Source organism: Mastomys coucha, unplaced genomic scaffold (genome assembly GCF_008632895.1).
Source record: "Mastomys coucha isolate ucsf_1 unplaced genomic scaffold, UCSF_Mcou_1 pScaffold14, whole genome shotgun sequence".
NCBI lineage: Eukaryota > Metazoa > Chordata > Mammalia > Rodentia > Muridae > Mastomys > Mastomys coucha.
Genome location: NW_022196896.1, coordinates 74,658,276 through 74,669,462, shown reverse-complemented (window position 1 = coordinate 74,669,462; position 11,187 = coordinate 74,658,276). Strand labels below are relative to the sequence as shown.

At 39.8% G+C, this 11,187-nt stretch overlaps 1 protein-coding gene across 5 annotated transcripts in view; it reads right to left on the bottom strand.

Moving 5' to 3' along the window:
• Positions 1-7,703: 7,703 nt before the first annotated feature.
• Nab1 (NGFI-A binding protein 1) overlaps positions 7,704-11,187 on the bottom strand; it is a 40,629-nt gene continuing 37,145 nt past the window's right edge. For all 5 annotated transcript variants that reach the window (XM_031367427.1, XM_031367426.1, XM_031367425.1 and 2 more), the window contains exon 8: positions 7,704-9,703. In XM_031367427.1, coding sequence (XP_031223287.1) covers positions 9,615-9,703 — 89 coding nt within the window. In that variant the 3' untranslated portion in view covers positions 7,704-9,614. The remainder of the gene's footprint in view (positions 9,704-11,187) is intronic.

Genomic DNA, 11,187 nt, shown 5'->3' with positions numbered 1-11,187 from the left:
TGGTGGGAGAATTGGGTTCTGATGTTGGCAAGTGACCTTGGTTTGTGTTGTTTATTTTCTTACGCTTGTTCCCCTGCCCCCGCCACCTGGTTAACTCTAGTGCTAACTGCCCTTGCTAAATCTGACTGGAGCCTCCTGCTGGTGATTCTTGTGTCTATGACTCCTGATCTCTTTCCTAGATTTTCTATCTCCAGTATTGTCTCCCTTTGTGATTTCTTTATTGTTTCTGTTTCCATTTTTTAGATCCTGGATGGTTTTGTTCAATTGTGTCACCTGTTTGGTTGTGTTTTCCTGTAATTCTTTAAGGAATTTTTATGTTTCCTCTTTAAGGACTTCAAACTGTTTACCTGTGTTCTCCTGAATTTCTTTAAGGGAGATATTTACGTCCTTCTTAAAGTCCTCTATCATCATCATGAGATGTGACTTTAAATCAGAGTCTTGCTTTTCTGGTGTGTTGGGATATCCAGGGCTCACTGTGGTGGGAGAACTGGGTTCTGATAATGTCAAGTAGCCTTGGTTTCTGTTGTTCATTTTCTTGCCCTTGCCTCTCACCATCTGGTTATCTCTGGTGTTAGCTGGTCTTGCTGTCTCTGACTGTGGTTTGTCTCTCCTACAAGCCTGTATGTCAGAACTTCTGGGAGACCAATATTCTCCAGAATGAATTTGGGTATGGACTGTTGTGGCACAGGGTCAGCTCCAGGGTGCAAACTGAAACCTGAAGGATCTTGTCCCCAGCTCTACCTTGGTTCCTGCATCCTGATGGCTCAGGGCAGATCTCTCTTGGGCCAGGAATTTGAGCAGAAGTGGTGGTCTCACCTGTGCTCACAGGCTTGCCAGCACTCCTGGAAGACCTGCTCTCTTCTGGTGGTATTTGGGTAAAGAGCACTGTGGCATAAGATGAGCTCTTCGAGTAGATTGAAACAGGAATCCTTTCCCAGTGGTTTTCCCAGAGAGTGTCCAATCAGTTTCCAGTCATTTAAGACTTCTTCAACTTTTGAAATAAACCTTTCGTACTCTGAGGCTATGGTGAAATCTGTGATCTCAAACACTTCCAACCAGGGTTCACTGTCCCAATGGCTAGTTTAAATTAATATCCATTTGCACAGCTTAGAATCACCTGGGAAAAGAGTGCCAGTTGAATAATTGTCTATTAGATTGGAAGTTAAGCATATTTGTGGAGGGACTGTCTTGATTGTCAATTGATATATGAACACCCAGACCACCATGGGTAGCTCCATTCCCTTGGTGGATAAGAGGAGAATATAGATGAGAGCAGGATGTAGCAAGCAAGCAGCATGGGTACTTTTGATTTCTCTCAGCTCTTGACTATAGATGCTGTGTAACTTAACTGCCTGAGTTCTCACTTTTACTTCCCCTCAAACATAAAGTGTAACATGGAACTGTAAGTCAAACACACCCTTTCCTGCCTTAGTTTATTTTTGTCAGGATATTTTATCACACCAACAGATATGAAACAAGGCAGAATGTTAATCAGAGAATCAAGAACTCATGTATGAAAAGACATTATACCAAGCCCATTATTAATATTTACACAGTTTGCTTTTATCAAACTGTTATATTCTACTTTAGCATGTCATATTTAACAATTATAATAATTATTCTCCACAATTGTTCTGTACTATTTTACAAATTTTTCTGTTGATCTCCTTAAGTCAATTCATCCTCTTTGATCCTTACCTGAGATTACTGGCGACCTGCATCCTATGGCTTCTTCATGCCCTCTCCTTAGCTGTCCTCTTGTATCTCTGGCTATTTAATGTCTTTGATGTTGTCCTTCTACCCCAATATGAGCTAGTTTATCCATAGCCACCTTCCCATTGTTCAGCTTCTTATTAGATGTCCTGGCTTCAACTGCTTTTAAAAAAAGCTGAAGCTCACAAGGGTAAGATTTTCTACTTGCACTCTAGGCTTTTGTTTCTAAACAGTCCCAAATAGATCTATAATAACCAGTGATTCAGTGTGTTCCAAACAGAGCTTCTTATCTTTATTGCTGGGGAAGATGGCCCAGATGGCATCCAGTGTTGTACATTTTCCAGGATCACATCCTTGAACCAATGCAAACAATGGGCCTGTGCATTGGTCATTGTTTATAATTCTTGCCTAATCCCAGTACTTTTCATGATATTCTCTGTATTCAATTGTAAACACTTCTGATCCAAGAATCACTCCTTCTCTTCTTCTCATTGGATGTGCCTGAAAAGCATGGATGATGGTTCCTTGTACTTAAGGAATGAATCTTTGAGATTTTTATCTTATTTTTGGTTTGATTTGGTTTGTTTGTTTGCTTTTTTGGTGTTTTTTGTTTCTGTTTTTGAGAGAGGATCATACTTTCTATCTCTGGCTATCCTGGAACTCACCCTGTAGACTAGCCTGGCCTTGATCTCACAGAGGTCTACCTGCCTCTGCTTGCCAAGTGCTGAGATTAATGGTATGTACCACTACATCTAGCATGCCTTTGGGTTTCTTTTTTTAAACAAAACAAAATAAAAACCAAAACCAAACCAAACCAAACCAAACCAAAACGAAACAAAAAATCATTACATTTTCATCTTAAAAAAAAGGCCCTCAATGTAAGTACCCAGTAAGAAATGGTATTTCTATTTGGGCTTGAAGGTATCTTAAGCCATCTATGTGTACAGTTTCCTGTCTGCTCACTGCATGGCCAGCTCACTATGCAGTACTCTAGCACTGGCTGGCATTGAGGAGCTGGCAGGGCTGGAGACATACACTTTGAAACAGGCTGGAGTTTCCTTCCTTATTACAAAAAAATAATCAGAACAGAAGCAACACAGAGCATGAAAATTAATTACTCCTCTCAGTATTAATGGGTTCTGGAATCTCTTGGTAGTTTTTCCTTTCATAAGATGAGGATACCAGGTTCACTGGCTTATAAATTAGGATTATTTAGGGCACAACTGTAATGATCAAGTTAAACTTCAAAGTTTAAATGAATGAAATTCCTCACTGGGTGCAGGATTGGAGAACAGAGTTCCAGACAGTAAAATTAAGGACGCCACCCTCCCCCATTAAAATTTGCATATGCAAATGAGATCAAGATGAACCATGGTCTGAAATACAGCTAAATGGCTTCCTTTTTTTCTTTTTGAATACTGTCTTCCTTTGTATTCCATATACAATACACACAAAACACATCTCAACCACTGGTCACAGGGTTCCCTGAGGGTGTGTGTGTGTGTGTGTGTGTGAGTGCATGTGTGTGTGTGTGTTGTGTGAAGGCCATAAGTAAGACAACATCCTGTGTTGTTCCATCCTTTTTGTGGGGGGACGGAGTGGGGAGTGAAGAGAAGCCCTCTCATTGACCACCAAGTAGGCTACAAGCATGTGCCACAGCACCTGGCTTTTCATGTAGGTTCTGCAGCCAAACTCAGATAACGCTACTCGGATCCCTATTTCCCTACTGTTTGACAGCTGCAGGCTAGCTATCCCCACATACAATGGCCCCAGAATTGTCCCAAACCAAATACTGGGTATCAAAGTTTCCTTTCTTAGATTTCCTTTGGAAAGCCTCTGTTTTCCCTTGGTTCATAACAATGGCTAATGTCTACCAATGGTCACAAGCAGGACATTTAATCTAAAATCTATAACGTCACTTCTAAAGACAGAGGTGTCTGTAGAGGTGGGAACAATTCAAGATCTTCGATGTCTCCACTTCCTAACCCTGTGCCTGGAAGTTCTAGGCAAACAACTTAATAAGTGAGTGAACTGTCCACACTTGCATAATCTCCACTCCATTTTCTCCATGCATTCTGTTTGAGTGGAGGTTGGACAGCTCCAACAGCAGCCTCACACCTCTTGGAACAAGCCAGAGGCCCACTTAAACCCCTGTGGACATCCTTGGAACACTCAAGGATGTGGTTTGGTTTATTTTAGGATATCTCTGATCTTCTCGAAGCTTCACTTTCTTCCTTAAGATGTTTCTAATTGTTTCCCAGGTAAGTCTCTGTAGAGTCTCTCGGGACTGGATTCAGCCCCCATCCTCCTTGCTACCTGTTTCATCTCTAATCTTTAGAGATTCTCCACTTCATCTGTTAACAGTATCTGCCTGTGTCTGTTTCACACCCTACCTTGGTGGCTCCAACATGCTAGTCACAAGCAGTAGGATCATTTTACTTCTTGTTTCAACCTTGGAATTCCATGTGTTGATTTCCTTCAGAGAACCTCTGCTGGAATCTTGACACTTAGTTAACTGGCTCACACTGTTATCAATGTGATCAGTTCTACACACGTCTGGTGGTTTCGTCATATGTGAATATTTAAGCTTAATCTATAAGTAGTGTTTACTGTGCCATGTTTATGTATCACGCATGTCCTTGGGTTTAAGGGGTATTAGCACCAGAAGCATGGGCTGGCCCAGGTGTATAGAAACCATTACTAATACCTTGGGGACGTGTCTTCTCATCTGCATAGCTGAGATGATAAATACCTGCTGACTATGCCGATTAAATGTGAAGCTGTTGGCCCTGTGCCAGGAAACAGTGGATTTGTGGCATCCCACTCTTGCAGTTCCTAGTAGTTTAAGAAATTAATCTGTTCTAGGTCACATGCCTCATGAAACAAAACTAGTCTTGCCTTTTAATAAGGAACCAAAGAAAAAAGTGACCTTTTCCCATGTAAACCAACTATCATACACAAACTTAGTCTCAGCAAAAGAAACCCTTCATCCTTCCCATTTAAAACCTTGCAATATCGAAGATGTTCTTTGAAAACTTAGGTGTTCCCCATTCATTGCACCCTCAGTATTAATTCTAACTGGAAATTGCCATTAACTACCCTAAGAACTTTAAATATCAGCTGTAGCTGGGATAAACCAATCTCATCAAACACACTGCCTCGTGCCTTATCAATAAAGCCAAAGAACCTGTGTTAGCTGATGCATGTAAGATAGATTCGTACAGTGAACACACAGACACATTTTGGTGAAAGAAGACTGTCTGAAAGGGCAAGGAGAGCCTTGTCAGCATCCGTTGTGGATAGGAAATCACTCTGAGAGTAGGAGGCATCCATGTCAGAGGGAAGTAAAACTCAAATGGAGAGATTCAGTAGAGCCTGTGTGTGAGAACATCTTTACAAAGAAACCTTTTTGTCTGGGAAGGACCAGCACAGGTTCAGTGCTAGACCACAGGTGACAGTTGATGAGAGCATTTACCCTCAGAAAATTACCAAGCTTATGCTGAGCCAGTTACTGGCAGGACTCCACCTACACATACACACTGCCTAAGCAGCTTCCTATGTACTTAAGTCCAAGCAGCCTGCCAAGATAGGTGACTGCAACAGTTAGAAGAGAAGGGCTTTCCTTGCTTGGATTATGTGTGGGGGCTAAACATGGCACTTGAAACCTACATAGATGAGGTGCAAACTTTTAATACAAAGATGACTCGCAAGGTATGTGTAAATATGAGGCACAGTCTACTTTATAATGTCATGGGTTCTTACCACAGCGGTGCCTATGGGGTTGATTAGCAAATTGTTCGGACTACCAGGACACTTGGAATTCGACACTCCTCGGTTAGCAGAGAGGACTCCTGGGCCTTTTTTTTTTTAGCCTATGTTGTTGCATTTCCATCTGAACCGATGTTACACACATAACCTACATTTTGAAGCATCAGGTTTTGATGGCAGCACCCACCATGACATTTCTTTGAAGAAGGCATAACAAGAAACTTAAAATAGAGAGCAATTATAATGATTTAAGAAGTAGGGACTGAGAACATAGCTTGGTGACAGTGTTCATCTTGCACCCATGAGGCTTCTGGGTTCATCTCAAGAACCATAATAAGTGGATTAAAAGTTCTGGAACCTAAAGCAGTATTTATGCCTTTCCCAGTTTCTAACAATGTACATCTTTGTCTTGTGGTGCTGTGTAGAATTTAAAACACTTTGCTGAGAGTCTAGCAAAGACAAGCAAACTGAAGAATGGCAAGTGTCAGTCAAGCACAGCCAGAATCCACTTTCCTTCCCACTGAGGTGTCTTATTTTGTCTGTGGCAATCAGGATGCATGCACTGTGTCCAGAAATGAAAGAATCAGGGCTGTTGAGGTGGCTCACGAGCCTAGTGGCTTGTTTCAATCCTGAGCCAGCTCCACCAAGCTATCCTCTGCCCCACATGTATACAACAGCACATGTGTTACATACATGTCATGCACACACAATAAACACATTTTCAAAACAGGTAGATAACCCATGTTACACACTTGAATATATACAACTTTTATTTACCAATTAATGTTCTTCCTTTTGCAACTGAGTCTTCCTGTGTAGGCCAAACTCAAACTCATAGTAACCCCACCTCAACCTTCAAGGACTAATTAAAAGTGGGCATCATCACACTGGCCCAATTAACTACTATAAAAATAAAAAAGTCATAATATTTATATTTAAATATTTTAAATATAAAAAGAGAAAACTAATGGTAAGTAGCATTTCATGTGAATGCTAAGAAAAAACAAGATTAGTGCTTGGTGAGTTATTTTAAATGCTTTTGTTCTAAATATCACATTGAATCACTACAAAAATATCAAACTTTTCTTTTGGTTGAGGGTGAACTGTCTGTCAAAAATGAGCCCTTTTATGTCTTACAAGTGAGATCTGGATATAAATGGAGCTGTCAGAAGACCAATCTTAGAAGTTATGACCAAAGAATCAGGCACTGCATGGAAACCAGAATTTAAAAGAATATTGTTGTAATGCTGAAGAATTTTGTGGCCTACCAGATATGAAAATATGAAAGAAGGTAGGAGTTTTCACAAATTTATAACAAAACCAGCTATTATTTATCATTCTTTCTAAAGCTATGGTAAAGATAGAAAAATATACGTAAGTAGAACATAAAGCTAATTTAAAAGAATTAAGAACTTGTATTCTGGTTTCATATTTTCTGGCACGAGAACTAAGTGATTGTTTTCTTCATTTCCATAAGTCAGTCAAAGCAGAATCCAGGTATGATCTGAAAGGTTTAGCCGTCACACACTCAGAAATGAAAACATTACCACAGTGTCAGTTTCTGATCACTTAGGTGTCAGGAATGTTTGTCTTTCACAGTCACTATGGAAACAGTTATCATCAAGGTTTTTTAGATTAATGTGTGTTTTCAATAACAGTGTCAGGACACTGGGTCATCCTTCGTTAACTTGAAGCCCACTGGAGAATGTCATTCATGAGAATGCCCGGAGATAACAGCAAATACGCAGTCTTGGGTTCCCAGAACCAACCCCTTGCACAGCACTGGGTCAGAAGTGGCCTCTCATTAAACATTTGCTGTTGTATTTTCTTAAATCTATAAGAGACAGACTAGGGCTCCAGCTCTCACTGGGTTGACAACCTGGCTGGTTTTCCTCTGAACATCCAGAGCAGTATCAAAGCCACAAACAACATGGTGCTGTACCAGAAGTACTCTGCCATTTCAAAAGTGAAATGTATGAATCACACGCTAGGAAAGGCCTCTGCAGGTGACCACGACTTGTGTGGTCTACAGAGCGAATTCAAGGCCAGCTGGGGCCGGTTAGTAAGCCTGTCTCAGAATAGAGATATAATGTGAGTACTGGGCTATCGCTCTCAGTATCACAGAAAGAAAAAGAGAGCAGCTCATCCTTGTCACCAGACATGCTGTAAGGGAGACAGCAGAGACGAACGTCACGTGCTGTGCAAAGCACTCTAAGCAAGGGTTTGTGAGGCAGAGAAGTCCTTTATTGCCACAGGAAGCAAGTGTACTCATCTCTTCAACAGTTCTAAGAATCACAAAAATGCAGAATTCACACAATAAAGAACAACACAGACTTAGGGAGAAATGGTCCCTTGGGTTATATTGGCTGTAATACTGAGGTAACCAATTGACCTTGTTCAGTGGAAATATCTTAAATGAAAAAAAAAAACCCTCACTAGTTATAACATCTAATTTATATATACCATTCAAATAAAAATATATATTATTTGCTTTAATGTATAGCAAGTTTAATACATTAGTGTTCACAAGATAAAAATTGTATTCTACTGAAAATTTGTGTGTGTGTGTATGTGTGTGTGTGTGTGCGCGCGTGTGTATGTGTGTGTGTGTGTGCTTCTTCTTTATCTCTAAGCTTGGATGTCAGAAAACTATGCTACCTAAGGAGACTTCCTTCTGGATTTAGAAATGCAGGTTCTCGGTTCAGGAGAGACAAATATCAGTTGGAAGACTGCGGCATCTTTTCAAACTTGCATGTTAAAATCTACAAACTTGAACTGTAAGACATAGGTTTTTTTTGTTTTGTTTTGTTTTGTTTAAAAAAAAGGAACACAAAATTTCTCAAAATAGATTATAGAACACAGGAAACGGTTCATGAAAGTACAGGAATACTATCCAGTGCTGTGGCTAATATTGAAAACTGAACATTCTATTTAAATAGTATCGCACTAGCTCTACACACAGTAGACAGTGAGACCACAATAATCAACCTCATGGTAGCAACAGAGGCACACGGTCCCTAAGATACTTTTTAGTGGGCAAGATGTTATGGTCCAATAAAAACATTTAGGAAGGAAATGCCTTGTAATGGTAGAAAAGCTGTTTACTGGTGTTTCTACTGTACAACTCTTCTACAGGTTAAATTGGAAAGTGATTATCTATGTGACAGTGCTTAGAGCTTATGGTGCAGACTTCGCACCTAACATCTGGCCAACAGATTTCAGTATAACAGATTAGGAACTCATATTTATGACAGCATGATCTAAAGCAGAACTAAAAACAAGACACACACTCCATGTCCACTCACCCACATCATCATCTTTATCACATTTAGGGCTAACTTACTATGCCTTAATTTGTTTAACATATTCTGAAATATCAATGTTTAAGTCAAGGCTTTTATACAATAACCCATTTATTTCAAGTCCTCTGTCCAACCTTTGTTACATCTTGAGCAGCTGCCATAAATGTAGCGCCTACCTCATCTTAGGAATGCTACTCCAATTTTTAATTTGGGCATTGATCAAACCAATGAAAGTGACATTATTTAGTGACAGCTACATATTTCCTATTAATAAAAATCAACGTTATCAAGTATTAAGCACACAGTCTTCTCCCTGGTGTAAATTGTGTATTTATCTTCCATCTTTCTCCAGTCACCTTGCCAATAACTACATTGCCCAGACATTCTTTCTATGACTGCAAAAGTTCTAAATGCTGACAAGTAACATTTATGGTAAATACACTTAAAGTAGACAACAAAATTTCAAGTAAAATGAATGGTATCCACATCTATTAGGCCACAAGGTATCAACACCTAGACTTGTTTCTATAAATTACAAAGACACGTTGTACATTCTTAAATAGTGAATGCCTATGATATTGAGCCTTTCCACACAAGCAACCTACACAGGAAGGTAACTGTTCAGTGCCTGTTACATTGCAATGCTCTCTTGATTCCCTCTTCTGCGGTTGTTGCTTTGTCCTGATGTCCACAGACTACTTTGTGAGTTCTTATGCTTTGGCTATGGTCTGTGAGCTGAATGAGGCAACACTGGTTATTAAGGCTTATTCTATGATGGGGCATTATCCTTGAATCTGGTGTCATTTCCAGAGAACAGCAGGAGAATCTCAGCTATCTTGAGTCTTCGGGCTCTGTTTTAATAACTTTCTTTTCCAAGGTGAATGCGGAGTGAGGATAGTCTTTCAAAATCCCAAGGCTCTCTGCATAAAACAAAATCAGAAAGAGTTTGGAATTTGAAATCAGTGGACTACAAAATCAAGTTATTAAACCCCAAACTTCCTAGAAAACATTAGCTATTCATAATTATGAAATTCCAGATGGAACTTTATTTAGTTGTTAAAAGCATGGGTTCTGGTTGAACACAGTAGTGATATATTTCTGGGACTCAGGGAGGTTGAGGGAGGAGGATCGCTTCAAGTTCCAGGTCAACCTGGGCTATGTGCAGAGTACCCAGCCAGCCAGGGTCACATAGCAAGAGCCCGTTTCATGGAAAACAAACAAAAGTAAAGACAGACAGACAAACAAAAACAAAACAAAACCCACAGTTTTATTTAGACCCCAACTGCACCAACTGCTTGGCATAAACTAATTGGGGTAAGTGACACAGCTGAGCTTTGGGTCCTTACCTAGAAAATGAGGACAGTATAGACACAGAATGAGTGGCAAGGGCAAGATACACAGGAATCGACAGACCTTTCTAAATTTATTTTATGTGCATTGGTGATTGCATGCATGAAGGTACTGGAGCCCTGGAAGTAGAATAACAGGCAGTAGTGAGCGGCCATGTAGATACCGGGAATTGAACCCAGGTACTCTGCAAGAAGAGTCAGTGCTCTTAATTATTGAGTCATCTCTCCAGCCTCCAGAGAGACCTTTCCAAAACTGCTTAGTTAATTGTGTTAAGTATTTAGAAACAAACTGGTCATTTACATGCAAATGTTAACAGCTAAAATATTACCATTAAAATGAGACAGAAATACATCTTCAATTTTAAATATAAGACAATTTCTAAAAGTTCCTCTAGCCATGGCATTCAAAATTGGGGTAAGTGGGAATAAAGGTTCCCATGGAGTTTTATGAATAGTTATTTCAACAATATATATATTATACTTTACATACATGCAAACATATGAACATTACAACACGCACACACAAAACACACACATATAACACACACACACCATATAACACACACACACACACACACCCCTTGAAAGGGCTTGTAGAAAGGGAACCAGTGCTCCTAGCTTGAATGTAGGTGGTTCAATATATCCAAGAACCCTCTCTAATACAAAAAAGGGATTTAAAACTGTGCTTAGGAGTAAGAAAACAGCCATAATACTTTAATTTTTACCAGTCATACAACTCATACTCTTGCTTACAAAAACCCTGCGAGGTATTCACTTTCCAGACACATCTGTGAGAAGCAGGGACTTCTTGGTCAAATAACTGGGCTCTTGCTGCATGGAAACTGTGCTATTTCTACTCATTTTTTAAAGAAAGTATCTCTCAATGGACTGATACTGGGTACTTATCAACCACAGTGTCCAGGACAGGCCCCATGTTCTGGGGGCACTGGCTAACACAAATTGAATTCCATGCGTTTTTTTTGTTGTCATTGTTGTTGTTCTGTATGTGGGTCTGGGGGAAATGCTTCTGTTTTGCTTTATTCTTTTTTTTTTTT